Source organism: Dermochelys coriacea, chromosome 2 (assembly GCF_009764565.3).
Source record: "Dermochelys coriacea isolate rDerCor1 chromosome 2, rDerCor1.pri.v4, whole genome shotgun sequence".
Taxonomy (NCBI): Eukaryota; Metazoa; Chordata; order Testudines; family Dermochelyidae; genus Dermochelys; species Dermochelys coriacea.
This window is the reverse complement of record NC_050069.1, coordinates 225267722-225289617: the sequence shown is the minus strand read 5'-3', so window position 1 is coordinate 225289617 and position 21896 is coordinate 225267722. Positions and strand designations below refer to the sequence as shown.

The 21896-nt window shown below is 41.4% G+C and overlaps 1 protein-coding gene and 1 long non-coding RNA gene across 6 annotated transcripts in view; one reads left to right on the top strand and one right to left on the bottom strand.

Annotated features, from left to right (window-relative positions):
- LOC119850460 overlaps nt 1-14543 on the top strand; it is a 30005-nt gene extending 15462 nt beyond the window's left edge. The window contains exons 3-7 of one of the 2 annotated variants that reach the window (XR_005290873.2): nt 3310-3382; nt 5416-5582; nt 6382-6479; nt 11241-11337; nt 12497-14543. This is a non-coding gene — a long non-coding RNA (uncharacterized LOC119850460). The remainder of the gene's footprint in view (nt 1-3309; nt 3383-5415; nt 5583-6381; nt 6480-11240; nt 11338-12496) is intronic. The other variant, XR_005290872.2, reaches the window with a different exon arrangement.
- The window catches only part of CDK6 (cyclin dependent kinase 6), a 194248-nt gene continuing 175176 nt past the window's right edge, over nt 2825-21896 (bottom strand). For all 4 annotated transcript variants that reach the window (XM_038388470.2, XM_038388471.2, XM_043509306.1 and 1 more), the window contains exons 6-8: nt 14111-14161; nt 9591-9726; nt 2825-5968 (exon numbers count right to left, since the gene is read on the bottom strand). In XM_038388470.2, coding sequence (XP_038244398.1) covers nt 5822-5968; nt 9591-9726; nt 14111-14161 — 334 coding nt within the window. In that variant the 3' untranslated portion in view covers nt 2825-5821. The remainder of the gene's footprint in view (nt 5969-9590; nt 9727-14110; nt 14162-21896) is intronic.

Genomic DNA, 21896 nt, shown 5'->3' with positions numbered 1-21896 from the left:
GCACCAAAGCAAAACCTGTGAAAATAAATACACTGGAACATGTAGGTCCTTAAAGGCCAATTCCTGACCTGATTACACCTGCAAAACTCCCAGTGAAGTCAAGAGACGAAGGCTATAAAATAAATACTGGAGTTTTGCCTATATAAAGACTACAGGATCAGGTCCTAAGCCTGATTCTAACTACTCTGTCAGTGGGATTTAGGCAGTGGTGAGCTGGAGCTGGTTCGCACCGGTTCGCTAGAACCGGTTGTTAAATTAAGAAGCCCTTTTAGAACCGGTTGTTGGACTAAATTTTCTATTTAGTGTCCAACAACTGGTTGTAAAAGGGCTTCTAAATTTAACAGGCCAAAAGTGGTGCCTTAGGCACCGACTCCACGGGTGCTCCAGCCCTGGAGCACCCAAGGGGAAAATTTGGTGGGTGCAGAGCACCCACTGGCAGCTGCCCACCCCCGGCCCCAGCTCACCTCTGCTCTGCCTCCGCCTCCTCCCCTGAACGTGCCTCCTCGCTCTGCTTCTCCACCCCCAGGCTTCCCGCAAATCAGCTGTTCGCGCGGGAAGCTGGGGCAGGCTGAGAAACAGGCTGCGGCTTCCCAGTCAGGCTCAGGGAGGTGGAGGTGAGCCGGGGCAGGGGGAGGGGCGTGAGGAGGGCCGCCCACGCCGCAGCAGGTAACCCGGGGGTGGGAGGGGGGACGAGCAGGGAAACCGCTCCCCGCCCCAGCTCATCTCTGCCATCCTTGGTCTGAGTGGGAAGCTGCCGTCTGCTTCTCAGCCCTCCCAGGCTTCCCGCCAAACAGTTGATTCACGGGAAGCTGGGGGAGGGGGACAGAGAAGCAGAGCTCTGCACCCACCAAATTTTCCCCGTGGGTGCTCCTAAGGTGCCGCTTTTGATGTGATCAGTGGGGGAGCTCCCCCTGCTCTCCCCCAGCTACACTCCCCCTCCCGTAGGAGCCAGAGGGAACTGCCAGGTGCTTCCTGGGAGCTGCCCCAGGTAAGCACCGCCGGGACTCCCCACCTTGCCCCCCGGCAGGTGCCTTTGGCTCTTAGGGGCGGGGCGGACACCCACTATGGTGGCCCATGAGACCCTCCTGCCCAGTTCTGGGGGCATTCAGGGGACAGGGGAGGAGGGTGGATGGGGCAGGGGTCCTGGGAGGGGCATCAAGGAATGCGGGGGGGGGTTGGATGGGGCAGGAGTCCTAGAGGGCGGGGTTGGGCAACGACCCCCTCGTGGGTGAGGAGGGAATCTGTTAAGATTTTGGCAGCTCATCACTGGATTTAGGCAAAGGGCTTTACTAGAGTTAATAGTTTTGAATCATGGAGAAAAGTACGAAATGAGAAGGATTCACACTTACAGTATATATTGTCTAAATCACATCATAGGCCTAGCAAAAAGCCATCCATTCCTGAAACTATCGCATCAGAAAAACATTAGCAAAGTGGTTCTAAAGAACAGAATTCTCAGAAGAAACATCTGTTTCGTTATTCAAATTCAACTCGTACTAGGAATGTAATTAATTTATGTGGTCTTTTCAACCACACCATGTGGTTTATGATTCATCCGATGTGTTTTCAGCTGTGAGTCAGATAAGTGCTCCCGGTTTGCTGGCTACATGACTGGAATGACATATTTGCTGTTTATTCCTCATATTAAAATGGGCACTATATCTAGCAGCTGAAAGAATTAGCTCTTGTACAATAAAACATGCTTCTCAAAGACAGCTGGTATATAAGCAGTGCAGAGTAACAGGGTATAAAAATTTCTGCTTATTCATACAGAAAACTCAAGTGTAAATTGAGCCTGAGGACCAGGATATGGATAGTGTCCAACAAAACTCCTGCTTGAGCAAAGTATCCACTGTTTATGATCCTGTGAAAGGACTCTATGCATGTAGGACCAAATTTTCAAAACCCTCTGAAGGCAGGAATCCTGGTTTGTTGGTGTATTTTGGAGCACAAACAGGAGACAAGCTTGGATTTTCAAAGGGGGCAGCAGCTGTGTGTGCTGAAAGATAAACAGTTGGGCTTAGAATTTTCATTGATGCACGCAAGACAAAAAAGGTGTCCACAAGCTAGTCATAGTCATAGTGTAGTCAGGTGTAAACTAGGAGGTGCATGAGGAGGTTCTATCTAATCTTCCCTCTGTTGGCTGCTGGGCCAAAAGAGGCAACTACTGGCAGTAGCAGTGAGGGAAGATGATTTATGTGGGAGTTGAAAATTGTTGTGTGGTAGGCAGGAATGGTTCTTGGGTGGGAGGGAGTCTCATGGGAGGTAGCAGCAGGCAGCTTTCCTGGATCTGTTTGTGCTGAGGAGGATGAGGGGGAGGCAGAGGGAAGGCCACTGGATCAACCAGTCAGCTGCATCTGTTTGCCTTTGGTTTGACATATCTTGTCCTCGGTGCTTTTAGATGCACAACAGCCACTAGAATATGTTAATATAATATTGGCATATGCTAATGACCTGTTACTATATGTCAGTGTGAAATATGTGCAGTCCAACAGGTGCTCAATTTCTGAAAATTGGTCTCAGGGGGCCACAGAGGGCCAGTAAGGAATCAGCAGAGGAAGCAAACACTTTCATAGTACAGAAGCAAATACACCTGCAACTACACTATCCTCGCCTTAGTAGTTTCTTCAGTTGTTGGGTCTGCTTGGCCTGCAGAATCATGCAGGATCCTGTGGGACGATAGCTTCGCACAACACCAAATGACTATAATATTGGACAGTAGATGGGAGTTGCTCCTTTTCACTGCTCAGAACATCTGGGCATCTACTGTAATGAACACCCTGGCTGGAGGTGCTCCAGAAGATAAAGAACTATTTTTACTTTTATTTAATTTTTGTTGTTCAATAATTTTTAGCTGTGTTCACCCAAATCTGCAGCACTCACTCAGGCCAAAGTCAAGGCCGAGTAGGGCTACATGCAAGGGCCCTGTTTACAGTGTATGTGAACAGTTTTCTTCATTGCTGTGGCGATGGCAGGGAAGGAGAGAACTACCTCCCTTTTGTATCCAGTTCCCACATCCCCACCTATCATTACAACAATGGCAGTAGTACCCAAGGGACACACATAGTCTGTAAAGGAAATGGGGAATAGCAATCAGCCTTGGAGCGCTGGAAAAAGGCAAACTGCATATTTTTTCCACTGAGAGGGTTTGGGAATGGGGCTTGGACGGGATGGAGCATAACATGGAGTAGATGTATTCTACTCTGTTCTGGTTCTCACACTGCATCCTTCAGAGGGATTGCTAGCACCTCTGCATATCCGTTTTTTAGCATGATTTTAAAAACAACTAATGTTTTCCCCCCTTTATAGTGCTTGTAGAGCTGCAGTGTCCAGGAGATAGTCCTTTGGCAGCTGCTTGATGCCAGCTGTGTGCCCTGAAAAAGTATGTACAATAGTGTGGTACTAGATAAAATGTGGAATGTTTTAAAAATTGCTAAATTGTGCAGTGACCTTTTCCCCATTTGTTAATTTTGCAATGTTGGCTTGGATTTTTTTTTCTGTTTTAAATAACTGTTTAAAAATTATTAATAGAAATTGTGGTTCATTTAATTGCACTATGATCCACCTTTTTCTAAGGATGTCAAGACCATCCCTGCAGCACCCTCAGCCCTCTCTGGGCTGCAAAAACTAAGACCATGGGGAATGGGGTAGAGCCAAGACCCACTGAGTGATACCTCATTTATCCTTGGGTCTAGACACTGAGGGAGAGGGAACAGGGCAGAGCCGAGACCAGCTGAGTGGTGCCGTGGCTACCCACTGGCCTTCAGCCTGGCATGTTGAGCCCCTTGGAAAAGCCTTGTGCTGTGCAAGCATCCAGACTCTGTGCACACATGCCTTGGATGCACTCGTCTGGCTTAATTTATAGCCTGCCTGTTCATGCTGTAGATCTTTGAACAGACCCGACAGGTGCCACTGCACATGTGCAACCGGTCCTTTGACAATTTGGCCTACATAGCGCAGAAGTAATTTAACCCAAGTCTCATTGTTAGGCGTGTAACAGAAAAGGAATGCCTTCACAAAAGGTAGATAAAACCACTCTCTATCTTAGCAGCAGCCTAAGTTCTAAACAGCTCAGAGCTAATGGTGAAGTTTGCCACAGAGCCAGTCTGCCACATAACCGAGGAACCTGCCAGGGAGACAGCCACAGGCTCGAATGCCATAGCTGGAAAAATATATATTGCTCAGCATGGCATTGGTGACCTGCCACTGCCAAGCATGCTGTGAGTGAGGATATGGTTACTGGCTCAGTAGCTAGAACAGATGAAACAGAGGCAAGAAAAGTAGGATAGCATACGAAGGACCATCACAGGAGTAAGCAATGGTAGCTGCTATGTGTATTATTATTTATATTGCAGTAGTGCCTAATCTACCTTTATAGCAGGGGTTAACTCACTGGGCCAAATGTTCCCTTGAGTTATATCCAGGCAACTGCACTGAAATTTAGGTTAGGGAAAAGCCTTTACTTTATGGATTTAAAATATTTACTTTTTCTGCACAGTACTAAAAAAATAAAAGTTTCTTTTAAAAATAATGAAAATATATTTTAGTTAAGGTAAAAATACTAAATATAAAAATGTAATGTAATATTTAAAATAACTGCTAAAAAGTTATGTGAATTGTTTCATTATATTGACTTTCAATTATGGCACCTTACTGCTAGCAGAGTGAGAAATATGGTGTGCCAATATACCCACATGGTGGGTTAGGAGGGACGCTCATGCATTTCTGCACAGAAACAAAATCTGCTAGTAAATGAAATATGAATAATGTTCATGCACTGTGTTGTATACGTTGTGTGTTACAGGTAAAGCAGCGCAGTATAATCCATTCAATATAGCACGTATGCATAAGTGTTCTTCTCTGTAATCAAAGAATTCTCTTCTTCTAAAACAGGAAACATTTTTCCAAGTTACTTTTTGGTTGCTAATAAGTTTGTTACAATGGGAAACGCTGTTTTGATTTTCATCAGCTCTATCTACCTCTTTGACCTACATATTATAAAATTCTGGACTAGATCATGGAACATGTGCTTGCAATTGTTTTGAGAAAGAAATAAAAAGTTAGACTTCATTGACTGATTCAAACAACAAATGCAATATTTTTGGAGAGTAAAGCGTCTTTAGAGAATAAGTCCCTAAAAGTTTTTTTAACTTATTTTTGCGACATGCACATAAACTCATCTAGTTAATAATTCATTTGTATATTTAAAAAAACTAAAAATTGGTTCAGTTTATCATCGTCATTATTTTTATGAACAGTAATGAAATAATAAAATTATTTGTCCGAGTTTTCAACTGGGGAAGCACCTCCGTGTATGTTACCAACAGTAGCTAGACGCATTCATGTACTTATCAATTATTTGCAGGTTGTAGAGATCCAAAATTTCAATGCCATTCTTTTAAATATCACTTTAAGGGATCCCAAAATAAAAATTAAAAAATACCAGATGAGGCTTCAGCAGCTAGAGGGAGAGATTGCATCATGTTTTGGCAGTGACTGGAACACTGGCAGCATTCAATGTGAGAAGAATAAAATGGCAGCAAAACTGATCAGCAGCTTCTCTTCATCTGGAGTTTTCCCAGGTAGTTAAACAAAACAAACACACACACATAAAGCTGCAATGGGAGTAGGTGAAAGCCCTGGCTCTTGCATTGCTTTGATGAAAGTAAACTAGGTTGGTTTCCTTGGAGCACATCACCATCCTGAAGAAGCAGACAGATGTGTAAAACCTCCAAATAATGATCTTCATTAGAACAGCTAAGGACAGTGACCTTTGTCAGCTACGCATCTTGCTCATTTGTAGGTTCACCTTCAATCAGCCTTATGATTTATTCACCTCATTGGAGTTTTGGCTGGTTGACATGTGGGAGTCCAGATTCTCCTTGCATTTCTCCAGATCATGGAAATAAGGGTGAGACAGGGCAACATAGGCAGATATCCTCTTGGTGGGATTGAACGCTAAACATTTCTAAAAGGATTAAAATAAGATGGTTTTAGTGTAGTGGTTACATGTACAATATGCAACTGATATTATAAATAATGCAGATAATATAGATACAAATTAATGAGTGTCATTATATTGATTTATAACTACAATAGCCTGAAGTTCTAGAGCCAGTTCAAGTGCTGCATGGACCTTGCATATTTTCTCAGTCAATGAGAAGTAGCCAGGCAGCTGAGTCAGACTATATCAATATTTTACACACAAAAACTACATTAAAAGAACACTAAGGTTGCAAAATCAAGCCCTCAAAAATTAGGAAACGTCAGAATTAAGGTTCTCTGTGCAAATTTCATTCAGTGCCTTTGTCCATAGGTATTATAATAAAGTATTTAATTACATTATCATATATTTTTCTACATGATCTCTGTCTCATTCAGTGCACAGGATGGATCTGCCCTGGAGATTAATCAGGTTGTGTAGTGAAGGAGGCTGTTGTCCCTAAGATCCCTGTTTTATTTGCTGCAGAAGTTGGAAGGTAAGTAGTGAATGAGGCAGGGGATTGTAGGAAGAGTAAGGATAGTCTCATGGTTATGCATGGGGAACTGGATTCTACCTCTGCCTCAGCCACAGATTTCCTGTGTGATGTCAGGCAAGTTACTTAAACCAATCTTTTCACAGGAGGTCACTAGTTGTGTGTTCTTCATTTTTTGGGTGCTTGACTGGGGACCCTGGGATCTGATTTCTAGAAGTTGTGAATACTAACAACAGCAACTGAAGACAAAGGGAGCAGTGCTGGAATGTATAAAATGCTATATATAATGCTAAGTACTCTGAAAAATCAAGCTGTAGATACATCAAATTGGGCACCCAGTATTAGCAGACACTTTTGACCATAATTTCTTTGTGCCTCAGCTCTCCATCTGCTCCTCATCTCACAAGGGGGGGGAAGATAAATTTAATTAATGTTTGTGAAGCACTTGGATACTCTAGTGATGAGTGCTGTAGAAAAACCCAGGAGGAAATTAATAGTTTTGTCTTTAGAGCAGGTTTTGAATAGAGTGCAATAAATAAGGCCATGGGGATAAAACAAAATACTGTATAGCACCATCCATCCTGTTTACTGAATGAGGCAGGGGTCCTTTGGAAAAAAAATATGTGAGCGTGTAATTAAAGACCTGTGGGGACTGAATTAAAGTTGCACAGGCAATCTTCTCACCTTTTGGCTCCCAGTCCCAGTCTCCTTGCCCAATCAGTCCAAAACCACTGCCACAGTCCCAGCTATTCTAGATTCCCATGTTCCAATGTACTGCTTTCCCTTGCCCAGGTCTGGCTCATCCCCCCTACATTCAAGTCAGGTGCCTTCCTCCTCCATGCTGCCTGGGCACTAGATGGAAGCATGGGCGGCAGGTATTATAGGCCAGGCTAAGCCTTCCCTGGCACAGCTGCCCCCAAGGGACACCTGGGCCACAGTGGCCCCACCTCTTCCCTGAGGCCCCCCGCACCCACTGCCTGCTGCTGCTGCTGCTGCTGCCGCCTGTCTACCTGCACTGCACCTCCTCCTCCTCCTCCCCAGGTCCCCGCACTGCTCGCCACGTTGCTTCTCCTCAGGAGCGGGGGAGTGAGGAGGCATGCTGCGAGCAAGCAGCAGAAGCGGGGGTCTGGTGGGGGAGTGAAGCGGCTCGGACAGGCACTGGGGCCACTGGCTCGGACAGAGTGGGGCACGAGCTCTGCTTGGCACTCGGGCAGAAGGGGCGGGGCCAGCGGGCTAGCTTCCCCAAAGTGGGGTTCACCTGCCCCCCATGGATGGGTGGTCACTGAGAGCACAAGAGAAACAAGCTCCCTGCTCTTAATTAAGGTGCCTAAACCCAGGCCCGGCCTGCCCCACAGCAATCAGGAATGGCAATTGTGCGGCAAGTCTGGCTTTTCTCTAGCCCTGGAGTGGAGCATGCTCAGTCGCTCTGAGGGGATGGCGCGTGCTCAGACTTGCCAACACTAGGAGCCATAAGGGGATGCAATGTACCCAGGGCAGATGAAATCTTAAGAGATTTTTGCCAGTGAACTCAAAGAAGTCCCTACTGAGCATGTGTGAAATGAGATTTTTCAACTACTTATATCTTAGCCAAATTTGGACACATTTTCACATGAATAGCAAAAGGAACATCCCTGACGCAAAGGTCAGCCCCTGACAAATTTCAAATCTCTGCTCTAAATCATGGGCTGCTAGAGCTTCTCGAAGAAAAGATTGCCAGAATTTGTTAACATTGCAAACCAATATATTTTTCTTTAGCCTTGTTCTTGGAAACTGTGGAACCATTTTGGCTGAAACTTTCCAAAAACAATTCAGCCCGAGGCACACATCTGGCATAAAAATATTTCTACTCAAATGGTTAAAGTCTGACAAAGTTATAAGCAACTGAAAAAGTCTTATAATATGAAGTGTTAATAGAAGGCATTGCTACCAGCCTCACCTATAATAAAATAAGTACAGGAAAATCCAATATTTCATAGCTCTTAATCACCTTATATAGTCCTTGCATTTTCTAACAACATTCTATGAAAGGCTAGCAGGCATAGGGATAGAAGGCTAACCTAGTTGTTACACGTCATTAGCACTTAAATAAACAATAATGTATTTATTCAAATCCTTCTAAAATATTTATTTGTTCTGTATTACCCACTAGAGTGAGTCGTCAACAACAACATTTTTAAGCAATCCCACCCCTGGGTTTCTGGTGCATGTGTAACCATGATCTTGACCAGTTTTTGGCCCAATGGTTGGTGTGTTTTCCGTATTCCCCTTAGTGCCTAATACACAGAGCATGCAAGTCTGTTACAGTCCCCAGCTATGGAGCTTGATTCCTTAGCTCAAGGTGTAGCGAGTCAAGCTTTTAGCTCTGGAAGTCCCTGGTTCAGTCTCTGGTGCTACCATATGTAGCCAACTGGTCAGTGTGTGTTGGAAAATATTTAGTGAATGAGGCAGGGGATTGCAGGAAGAGTAAGGATAGTCTCATGGTTATGCAGTTGAATCTATCCTTGAGAACTGGATTATATCCCAGCCTCAGCCACAGATTTCCTGTGTGATGGTAGGCAACCCCTATTCCCAATCCACAGAGAATATGGGTTTTTACAATTCACTGCTGAACTCAGCTCTACTCGATGCCAGCACAACCTCCTGTTGTTCACTTATGCCCAAATTCTGTGAATCAGTGTAAAGACAAGTAAAGCTGTGCACTGGTGATTTCCACAGGAGATTGAGGAGACGAAGAAATTGCATCTTCTGTCTGTGAAGTGGCTGTAGTAGCCTGGAATACCCTGAAGCTGCAGGAGTCCCTACACTGCTTATTCATGCTTTCTGTGGGGGAAAACAGTTGGTGAATCCACAAATGATGACCCCAAGGAGCTGGGCTCAGCATTGCACAGAAGACATCCACCACCCAAATGGCCTACCCTCTGTGCACAGAAGTTTTTGTACAAGTTCTGCTGTATACAGCACTTCTGCACCATAGAGGAAGAGCAGTTCAGCCTCTAGAATCACTTCAGGCTCACCTCTAATAATATTATTACATTAAACAAAACATTTTTTGACATGGTGCAACGTGCAGTCGCTGCAATCATTTAAGATATGCTTGGAGAATAACAAACTTACAAGAAGTAAGTCCTTGCCTAGTTCATCGATATCTGGTACAAACTTTTCAATGAGTTGTGGGGGTCTGGAATTGAAAGCAAGTCTTGGAAGGGCAACATCACTAGGCCAGTCTTCTTCTTCTGGGAGCCCAATGACACTGTGTAAGGAACAAGCATACATATTAACGGGGAGTGAAACAAAAATATGTTACTGCTGTATTTATACAGCCTCATCTTCTTTCATTGTATTAAATGCTAAATCCTGCTTCACATGTTTTCATGGGATTGCCGCTTGTTCTTTTGACGCGAGCAGCAGCATTATCCAGGATCACAGAATAATCTATAAAATCATATAAGGCAATTTTTAAAACCTTTATAGACTATACTTCACATGCACAATAAGGGCCAGATAATGCATCTCTTGCTTGCACTGAGTAGCACCTTACTCTGTAAATAATCCCACTGATTTCAATAGGACTGTTTGCAGAGCAGTGCATTATTGAATGGGAGTAGGGGTGGCAGAACTGGGCCTTAATGATACATGGGAAAAAATCTTTATGGAGGCATTTTGGTGATAGTGCTCTGGCCTGGGTCTCACACTCCTGAGTCCCTGGATAGGCAAAGTGCTGCAAGTGCTTTGGGAGAAATGTGCTCAGATCTTGGAGGTCTGGTGCACCTTATATCACTCAAGAGTGATTAAAAGGAGATTTCACAGAGGAATTCCATGCAGGCCTCATTTGCCACAAGGATGATGATCCTGACAAAAATCCTTAAGGAAAAGACAGCAGAGCATGGGTCAAGGAGGCCATTTCCCAAAATTAAATAACTCAGCTGCTTTAGGATAAAATTTTCAAAAGCACTTAAGTGTTCGTAGACTCCTAAGTCATAGGAGTCTTATCCATAGTTGGAAAACTAATATTTCTTCTTCTGTTCTGAATATGACACAAAGCTTCTGCTTATGAAATGAGCATGCTAATTCCTAGAAAATTGGATAAATGAAAATAACTGAATTGTTGGGATTTCTTTTAAATGTACAAAAAAACCCCCTTTCTTTTTGGACCATATCTCTGCACAGTTCAAGCTTCAGCCCAGAGTTAATATTTCCAATAGACCTATAAAGTGGTGAAATAAGGGCTTGTAATGGAAATGTTGACAGAGACCCATTAGCCAGACTTTACATACCAAGTTTTAGCCAAAATCAAATTTACAGCTGAATTTTACCTTAAAATTAAGATTTATAATGAAAATGCTGACAGACTCAGAACTATAACACAGAAAAACAAAAGTTTCCTTAAGAGTTTGGGCTTTTAATGGAAATGCCACCAGGGTGCAGCATTGTCCTTTGTTTTTATTAATAGTGCTTGGTAGTAGACACAGAATAAAAATTAGGACCAAGCATTGCTCTTACTTACTTATAAATCCCGAATTACTCCATTCAAGTCAATGGAATTACTTCAGATTTCTATAGGTATGAGAGCAGACTTTGGTCCTTAGTATTTAAGATACTTCAACAAACTAATATCATGTACTAAAAAACAGCAGTGTGGCCAGGAGTGCGCCACCACTTCAATCTTCAATCTTTCCGCAGTATCCACAGACTGCTAAGCTCTTGCCAAAGTGGAAATTAGATCTCTTTGAAAAGTTAAACTTGATTGTTATTTATTATTTTTAGGTCCCACTGACATGCAGGGAGCTTTACTTATAAGATGACAAGTCCTGCCTGGAGGGTCTTTCAGTTTAAGACTCCGATCCTGCAAATGCTTAGCCATGTGAGTATCATTACATATGTGCTTGTCCCATTGAACCCAGTGAATACATGCGTGTGCATAAGTGATGAAGACCTGAGTTCACATCAGATATAACTCAATGGGCAGTGTGTGATCAGAGGGGGAGGAGGAGTTTTCAAATGGTAATTACATATACAAGTTCATTTTCTTTCAAATGTGTCCAATTAGTTCTGATTTTTCTTTTAAGGAGTACATGATTGGGCATGAGAGCACAAACAGACCAGAGTAGATGCTAGCAGTTGGAAGTTAGCGGCAAGAAGTGAGGAGGCTGCCTGGTGCACAGGAAAGGGGGGTTGGTTCCAGGCATAAGGGGCAGCACTAAAAATAAAGTACAAAATGGGAGTTGGATTTTTTTCAAGTAGATCTTTACGGATCATACAAAGCATTTTGAAATTGTTTAATACACGAGTGTCTGCCTGGCAGCCCTAGCAGGTTGCACTACCATTTGGGTGACCAAGATCCTGGAGCATATTGGAAGAAGCTATTTTATCCTCTCACCATACCAACAGTATAATAGTAGCAATAGCAGTAAATATTGATATATTATGGTAGAACCCAAAGGCCTGATCCTGAGAGAGACTGAGCATTTTCCACTCCCAGTGACTGGAACAGGAGTTGAGTATGCTCAATACACCCTGGCATCTGGCCTTAAATCTGTGAGCATATACTGTGTATTGATGTTGGCATGGGGAAAGGAGGGGAGGGTTATGGGCCATCTCCTAGGGATCTATCCTCAGTCTTTATGGAGAACTCCAACTAATGTAAATAAAGGCTGCACTTGTGGAGCAAGGTCCAATTATCTGAAAAAATGTCAGTCCAGAATGTAGGAAAATGCGAAAACAACTTTATCCAAATTAGCCTAGAGAATGACTCACTACCATAGCAGGCAACAGCTCCCTCCTAAAGGCAAGGCCTATGCCTAAATGTTGGGGGTCTCCAGCTGTGAAAACAGAAAATAAACACTATCTGACATAAAAAAGCAAGGAGGCGGCATTTGAAATATTGAAGGATAATTACACAGAAGAGGCAAAGCAGATTTTCTCTTTTAAGTGAAGTGTGTAATAGAGAATTTCTTCTCTCTCCTAAAATTGGCACAGTATTTTTTTCTTCCTGATTAATGGTTGAATTCTTTTCCATACAGGTAATCTCACCCATTAGGGAGGGACAGATAGTTCACTGGAGGAGCCTGCTGTTGGCTATTATGTTTTTAATCCTATTCCAACTCATTTGTTTTGGGGTTTTTTCCTGAAATGTCATAAACAATTTAGGATCTTTAAAAAAAATCACAACCATGCTCTTTACGTCATTAAAATATGCTGCATATATCAAAACATTCCTTGTTTAATACAGCAGAATATAAATTAATCAAAGGGATAACTCTGCCAGAACTAGAAAAAGCAAACAGGCGAAGACTGATTGTTTTTGGATTGTGCAGGAAGTGCTATTCACGGGTATGGTAAATTAACCATGCTAGTGAGTCACATACACTGGTATGGTATGCAGGAAAGGGAAGTCAACTGAATGAAAATCAAGACCTGCAATTTGGGAACCTCATTTTAAAGTATGAAAATCTTCAGAAATAGATGTGTTATAATTTGAGACCTGGAAAAATTATTACAGAGACAAATTCATTATTTGACCTACTGGAGTGCTTTCCTTTGAAGCTGTATTATCTTCTCTCTGGGGAGTGCCCCCTGAATCTCCGCTCCTCCTTGCCTACTATTACTACTCATCTTGGACTCTCCCTCCAATTGGATGGTTGGATCCCTGGAACTCTCTCCACAGGAAAGGGAAGATAGCTACAGAGGTGAATGAGCCCTCATTCTGTGCAGGAGTGGGAACAGCCATATGGGTGTCTGGTGGTCACAACCACTCCAGTATTATTATAAAACATTTATACCGGGCCTCAAATTTACGTGGCACTTTCCAGGATACCTCAGAAACATTCCTTACTATGAAGATATTTTAATCTAAAACAACAGAGAGGTGATTGATATTTTTCTTACTTATCTGTATCAATGACTTTAAAATGGAGATTTTTTATTCAAAAACATACTTTAGAGGGGGGAGTAATTCTACTTTAAAAAGTTGAGAGTTTGTCTGAAGAGGAACTGCAATACCAATAAACAGAATTGTAAAATGCTTTTAAAATAAAGTAAATTATCCCATCTCCAAGATAGCATCCATTTAATCTTGATACCTTTTATGTTTTCATAGCTGCCTTTATCACCAAAATATGGTTTCTTCATAATCTTCATTGGAGATACAGTGAAGCTAAAATATTCCTTTCCACAGAAGTTGTTGATCCAAATTAACATTTCCATTTAATAATGAACATTTTTGAGGGACTCTGATTACATTTTTTTTAAAATTCATAAATGAACAAAATATTGAATAGCTAAAACTTTATTTGGCTTTGTAAGGTGATTCTTTCTTGAATATGCTAACTTTTAAGAAAATGTGTAAATTGTGCATGAACCATACATTTAAAAGATTAGAAAAAATCCCCAGAAGTCTATTGTCTTCTTGATGATGATTGTTATTTCTATAAAACTATATTACATGCAGCTTCCTCCTCCCTCTTTGACAGAGAATACACAAAGAGAAATATTATATTGCAGTGCAACAGCAATAGGAAATATGTTCTAGGAATACTTTGTACAAGTCCTTTTACTCAATAAAAAACATGGCAAAGAAATCTTAAAGTGTTTCAAGCTAAACTGCCACTGACATAATGCAGCAAATTAATACTTACTCAAAGATTTTTCCTAGCTGATCAACATCTGAATTTCCACGAAAAAGTGGCCTGAAAGAATAAAGAAATAATAAGATTTCTTTAACTAAAGTGAACTTGTACTTGTCACTGAAAGTTTCCAAAACAAACCAAAAACCTGTTCTTTTGCTGAGTGCTCAGTTACCCCTTTGTGTTTTTATCCAGTTGTAACTGCACTTTTCAAGGTTTCTCCTTGGATTGGTAACAAGACTTTAAGTTAATGGATCAGGCACACCTACAGACATGTTACATTTGAGAAGTAATTTCATCCTTTAATATAAGTAAAATAACTTTATTTCCTATCCTTTTTTAAGCTATCAGCATAAGAGTAAATCAAACACTGGTTGATGAAACAATGTACATTATGTAGGCCACATTCAAAGCGCTGTTTCGAGAGAGTCATGCAATGCATTTTAATAAAATAAAAGATTGATTACTAATGATATGTTTTAGAAATCATATTCTTGTGTATTCTACTAAAAATGAATCCCTAAACTCTGGGGGTCAAATTGAAGACAGCGGGAATACATGAATCTGTAAATCATGGGATGTAAAACAGTGCAGAATTTACCTTGAAAGAGAGGAAAGCTTCTGCTGCATAAATAAAGATACATTTAGGAAATAAATTAATAATCCAAGCCTTCAATGGGTTGTTAGAAACAACAGTGACTAAAAAATACTCACTTTGAAAACTAATGATACATCCTTTTAAAGTGCAATTACAATTTTTGTTCTTCTTAAATGTACCATTACAGGGGGATGCAAAATATCATCCCCCTGTAATGGTACATTTATGTGAAAGCGACTGTACAGTAAGAGATGTAACAAACATTTGCGTGATATATTAGCTACCTGTCCCAACAGCACAATAAGGGTGTGATCTATGCTGTACCTATTTTTATGCCTAAAATTCTAAAGAGACTAGTAAATCCAGATAATTTAGGGTCCTGTCCACCAGGAATTTATACATCTTCCTATGGTGAGCAGGCCGCTGGTAGCCGTGTAAGGTAGGGTAGCACTTTGGCACAGCTATAAAAGGGATATAGTGGGAGTAGTCAAAGGAGCACACTATAAGAAATGAGATTTTACAGTTGTCAGCTGACAGTCAGGTTGCCTCCCCCTTCAGAATTCCTAACTCCCAGAATGCAATGCATGTTGTAAGCTTACAGTTGCAGTTACCATGACACAACACAGGGTAGCACTTTAACTGAAACACAGAGACTTTATAAACGATGCATATTCTGGTGTCTTCAGTAGCAGCACGTGATTGAGTTTTCCCCATGACCAGTTCTCCTTCTCCTTCTTCACTTGCCCAGCGTATTGCTTTTGTTTCCCCTGGCTGAGCTCCCTCACAGTGCTACCAGTCAGTGAGATACCAACCATTTCATGGTTTGAGTTTGCCAGAGAAGAACTCCCATCTGAATCAGGAGATAAAGGGACACTTGGCCATACCCTTCCTCCTCCCCAAACCACAGGTACAGAAATGGGAGTAGTCTGCACAGTTCTAAGGATGGTTTAAAAGGCATGTTTCTCCCTGCCTACCAGTTAATTCCTGGAAAAACTGAAAACTGAAGGCCCTCTTACTGAGGCAATGCAGCTCCATGTCACTGTCCAATTTAGGCTGAGGATCAATTACATAATCTAGCCTTATATATCCTCACATACACGACAGACCCAAGAACTATAACATCTCTCCTCTAAAATGACTGACCACACAAAATACATGTCCTGAAAGAAGTCTCTGACACCCAGAAAAACAATAGCAAAGGAATGACTGTAAAATGTGCAGGTCGTCTTTCATGTACTGTATGCACATTCTACTCCCTCATGTTTGCACATGATGTCACATCAGCTTAGACTAAGCTGTTTTGGGGAAGAAAATTCAGAAAAGAATCTGACCCAGTAACCCCTGCAGCCATACTACTCCAAGTTTAAACTACCTTTTTGTTGACCATGAGGCATTGTGCATATTTAGGATAGTGGGTCTGAAATAAATAATAAATAATGGTCTGTGTTGTTTTGCATGTGTACACCACTGTTTGTTGATTAATTTTGGCCTCTTTTTAATAAGATTGTTTCAGTTTAATTGGATCTTTACTCATTTTATCCTTCCCTGCTTTCCTCATTTCACCGTATCAGTTTCTAAGAAAAAGAGAACATGACTCCAAACAGATATGCACAACGAATTCTGCAGTCAGTTATGAGATTGATTTTCGTAAGTATTTGAGCACCATAATTCCATAGAAGTCAGGGGAGGCACCAGGTTCTTAGTACCTCTTCATTTTGACAACTTCAGATAATTTTTAAGTGATCATTTGAAACTGCTAACGTGCCTCAACCTCCTCCATCATGCTGTGGATTTTCCTCTGGCTCAAAGCAGTATTAAGCAGGCCCCTTTAAGCTAAAGAAATGTACGCATTCAAAATGTTCCATCCAAGCAAAAGTAAAGCAGATCCAATGTTTTAAAATGTATTCTTGTGTTAATGTGAAAACTTGGCAAATTCAGCCTTGTTCTCGGATCACCTTAGGCAGTGTCATGCCAAAACAAGTATGATTCTTGGGATTTTTAAGAAAAATGTTTCCCATAGCTGCTGCTCCCTTGGATTTAGTAAGAGCTGAAGCAAGAATTTAAATTCTTTTGAGAATGTAACCATAGAGCGCAACGTGATCTTCCAGCGCACTCTGATATTCCACCACAATGAAGAATTAATTCATTCATCTTTCAGACTCTTATCCATCCCAGAGTCATAACTTCAACAGGGTGCCAGCATTGGGCAACGCCAATGGCATGAATTTGCCTCATGAATTTTAGCTGATGGCTCAATACTCCCTGTACAGATAACTGGAGAAGTACATTCATTTAATCTGCAGGCACATGAAGACCTCCTGTCTCACATTTTGGCACCATTTACTCTCTAGTAGTCATGTGCCAGCACAGACTGTATGTGCAAATCCAGTGCACCTTATATGGGAACTCTCATCTCAAGCAATTGTTTTTTAATTCTGTTCTTAAAGGTGGATGTCAGCACTGCCAGTACTGCTGAATCTGGAGTATACTCCAGCAGCCACAGGAAAAATCAAATTTCTTCCCCTGCTTCTTGTATCTTTCACTTGACTCACTTCCCAGGGTTTATTTATCTTATATGAAAACTGAATCCAGAAGTCCTTAACTCAGAGATACAGTCTCCTCTATGTGAGGATAATCTGTGTAAAACAAGTTAAACTCGGGTAGAGTTCAGTATGTGGAGTTTCCTACTTGCTCTTTTGTGGGGTGAAGGCAAGGGACTGGGTTTGCTATCTGTAGCAGAGGCTGCGGTTCCATCCTCTGAAGTCACGGAGCCCCTAAGAGTTCTGTGCAGATAGGGATCCACAGGAGGCAAGGGCTATCCACATGGACACCTCTTGCCTTCATTATTACCCCCTCTCCCCGGACCCTACCAGCTCCCACTGACACTGGTTACTGCAGGAGCAATGCTTGTGTGAAGTCCCCATTCAGATCATATCTAAAAGGCAGGGGGAAGGGCCATCTTCTACAGTGCAGACAAGGCAGAAGTTTATATCTGCACGGCCTCAGGATATCTCAACTTCTGCAGTGTCCCCCATGTTTTGTTTTGATGGGCAGGTTGGTTTGGGGACAATCCAGAGCATCCCCAGTGGCTCCCCCACTCCCTCTCCAACTCTTTGGAGCTGGAATGTCACAAAGTCCCATGGGTGGCTTCTGCTGGGTGCAGGGGAAGCATGCCACAGAATTGGACTCCTCTTTACTGTGGGAGCAGGCTCTCCTCAGTATGTGGATGTGGAAAGGAGTAGGAGACACAGTTTTGACTCAGTCTTAGAGGAGCGAGCTCCCAATGAAGTCAAGGACTGAGTGAAAACTGAATAAGAATCTCAGAATTTAGCCTTGAAGTACAGAATGCGCTGATGCCCTATTAAGCGGATATGAGCTATAGGTGTTTGCAATATGGCTTTTTTCTCAGGGCAAATCTATTTACCTTCTTAACAGAGCAAGCCAAAAGAAAGATAAATACACACAGAAATATAAATAGAAGTTATAACATAAACTAACAGTGGAAAACAACACAAATACAAAAATGCAATGTGTGTGTACAGATCAAAAATATTTACACTGATATTTCCCTGGCAGAAAGGAACTGATCATAGATTCCAAGGTCACAAGGGACCAGTAGGATTATCTAGCCTGACTGTGTAATACAGGTCCTAGAACTTCCCTGACAAATTTCTTAGAGCAGATCTTTTTTTAAAAACTGTCAGCGATGGAGAATCACCATGACGCCCAGTAAATGTTCCAATGAGTAATTACCCTCACTGTTAAAATCTTACGCCTTATTTCCAGTCTGAATTTGTCTAGCTTCAACTTCCATCTATTGCATTGTATTATACCTTTCTCTGTTACATTTAAGAGCCCATTATCAAATATTTGTTCCCCATGCGGATACTTTTAAACTGTGATCAAGTCACTTTTTCACCTTCTCTTTGTTAAGATAAATAGATTTTGCTCCTTGAGTCTATCACTGTAAGGCATGTTTTCTAATCCTTTAATTGTTCTTGTGGCTATTCTCTGATCCCTCTCCAATTTATCAACATCCTTCTTGAATTGTGGATGCCAGAACTGGAAACAGTGTTCTAGCAGTATTCTAGAGGTAAAATAACCTCTCTACTCCTACTAAAGATTCCCTTGTTTGTGAATCCCAGGATTATGTTAGCCCTTTTGGCCACACCATCTCACTGGAGCTCATGTCCAGCTCTTTGTCCACCACAACCCCAAATCTTTTTCAGTCACTGCTTCCCAGGATAGAGTCCCCCATCGTTTAAGTAGAAACTACATTCTTTGTTCTTAGATGCATATATTTACATTTAACTGTATTAAGATGCATATTGTTTGCTTGCGCCCAGTTTACCAAGGGATCCAGATCACTCTGAATCAGTGACCTGTGCTCTTCATTATTTCAACCACTCCCCCAATTTTTGTGTCATCTGCAAACTTCATCAGTGATGATTTTATGTTTTTTCTGAGGTCACTGATCAAAATGTTAAATAGCGTAGGGCAAAGAACCAGTCCCTGCAGGACCCCACTAGTGAGAGCTTTGTTGTGTACATGCTGCTCTTTGTATCAGCTGCCACTCAGTGAAAATTAAAGTGTAAACAGATCATAAGAAAATCTCTTGTGTCCAAATTCATCCCTGGTCTAACTCCACTGACATGTCACAAGGAGTGCATACAAAGTCATGGAGTTGCACTCCAGAGAGAAATGTGGTCTAAGTGTATAGGGGCTAAGTGTAAAGTGTAAAGATGTCTAGACTTTAGATCAGTGGTTCTTAACCTGGGGTGCACGCACCCCTGGGGGGTGCGAGACATGCCAGATTTTTTTAGAAGGTAAATCATCGAAAACACAAATTAAGCACAGGCACCTAAGTACAGCTACTTTGTATCAACAAACCTATGTATTTATTATCAATATACATTTTAATGATTACTGTAATATACAAACAAAAAATATATCTAGGTTTAAAGAACTGACCTACTTCAAAGATTTTTGATAAGGGGTACAAGAACATATTTTGAGAACCAAAGGGGTGCAGGCTGCAGTAAAGGTTAAGAACCACTGCTTTAGACTATACTGCTTTATAGACTTGAGGAAAATACTTGTTTTCCCTATAACAATAAAACCATCTGCATAGAGAAAGCAAAGGAGATTTTTATATGCTCCTTGGCAATGACTAATCTTGAGTACCAGGCATTAGGAGCCAATGCATTTAAACTAATTTATCCCACTGGAAATCACTTCTCAATTTCTGACTTTGAGGTGTTAATCTTTGAATAAAACAGACATAAAAAGATGTATAAGAAATGGAAAATAGTATCAAGGAGAAAAAAGCAGTCAAGGCATTCCATTTCTAATCCAAACACATTACAAAGCCACAGGGGTAGCTCTAGAACCGCCAACACAACCCTACAAAACTGGGCCAGGAGCCAGATACATGAGATGCAAGAGAATTAACTTCCAAAGGCTGATATCTGGATTCTGTCATTGGTTAGTACAGCATGGTGACTACTGAGTTGCTGAGCACCTATCACAATCTTCTTTATCTCTATAAAAATCTATGGAGATTGTTTCCTAATTATTGACTGAGTATACTGCAAATCTACTCACATTTCTTGGGCCAAAATCTAGCTGTGGAATGTAATTTTTGAAATGTTAAGTCATACAGATGCTCCCTAAAATCATAAGAGCACAGTGAGCATAAAAGACTGTACATCTCCAGTCTCAGGTGATCTTTGCGTTCTCAGGCATGTAGGGCTGATGAGAAGGCATGAGGAAGTGTTGGGAAGAAGAGCAGCAAGTTCAGAGCTGATAGAGGGTGACTGGATGGCAAAAGAGGAAGTAAAAAGAGGAAGTCCAGAGGAAATAGGGTGACATGATATAGTGTAGAGAGAGAGATATGTAAATGAAAGGGATATAGTCCAAAAGAAGCTGTCCATGAGGGCAGGACTGGTGATTTGGGAAGTTAGTTCTCCCAGCAGGGTTGTGGAGGTAGGTTTAAGAGCCTGTATGTGTAAGGGATAAGATGACTGCAAAGAAAGAAAGGAAAGATCAAGAAACATTTGCCAATGGATCCTGCTTCTCCTTGGAAATCTACCCAGCTACAGAAACTGTAATTCAAAGATATATTTAAACGGTGGGTTTTTCTTTTCATGTTCCAATAGGCGAGTGACAGACACCACTGACTTGCTGACTTAATGTACCCTCTCTACACACACACCCATACATCATCTGAAAGTTTATTATATCTACTTTAAGGTGAGCTATGATGTTGCACTGTCAAATGGTGCAATTACCATAGAAACAGGGATAAACAATGACACCATCAACATATTAACATGACCACTTTGAAATATTTCCATTTGTTTCTGTTAGTTTAATAACTCTATGTATTATTTAAAGACAGAAAATTGGATTTCTTTGTGACCTCAAAGCATCACAACAGCAATCTAAAGGGTAAAACAAAATCTAATAACTTTGTACAGGTATCACTGAAATGTAATAGTGCTGGTGACATTTCTAGTCAACATCATTATTGTCATCTTGTTCATCATTACGATCTCCGCCAAGAGTGCATGGGTAGCTACAGTCTTCATTGCCTTGACATGTACACAGTTCTGTGCGGGGAACATAATTTCTGTATCTTGCTAAGGACAGGGTTGTACGGAAAACAATTTTTGGACTGATAGCTGCTGTGATTGTCCCTCCTTAAATTTGGTCTTCTTGGCCAGGTCAGCCAATGTTTTGATGCCAGATTTCTTGACATGGCTGAAAAAGCTACCTGTACCTGTTCCATTAGAATCAAGTGCACTTCTCACAAATCTCTGCACTTGTTCTTCACCAGCATCTGCTATTTTCAGTATATACTTTTGTACATCTGATGTTACATGCTATACAGTAGATATGTTGATAAGCAACTCTGGATGTGATTCAGGGTCAAATCGTTTGTCATATGGTTGATGATATGACTAGCAAGAGCTGTAACATAGTCATCATCCCTCTTCATTGCAGACACAAGGACTTGTTTGTGGACTTTGTCTTCACGACTTCTTGTCAGGCCATTTCTTTCTCTGAAAGGTTTTGCATATTCATAATTCGAAGCTGTGTATTGTCATCTCTATCATTAATACCAACCTGTGTATAAATGTCACTGAATTAAAAGGCTAGTTTCTAGAATATTTCATGTAATGCCTGGGCAGTTACAAA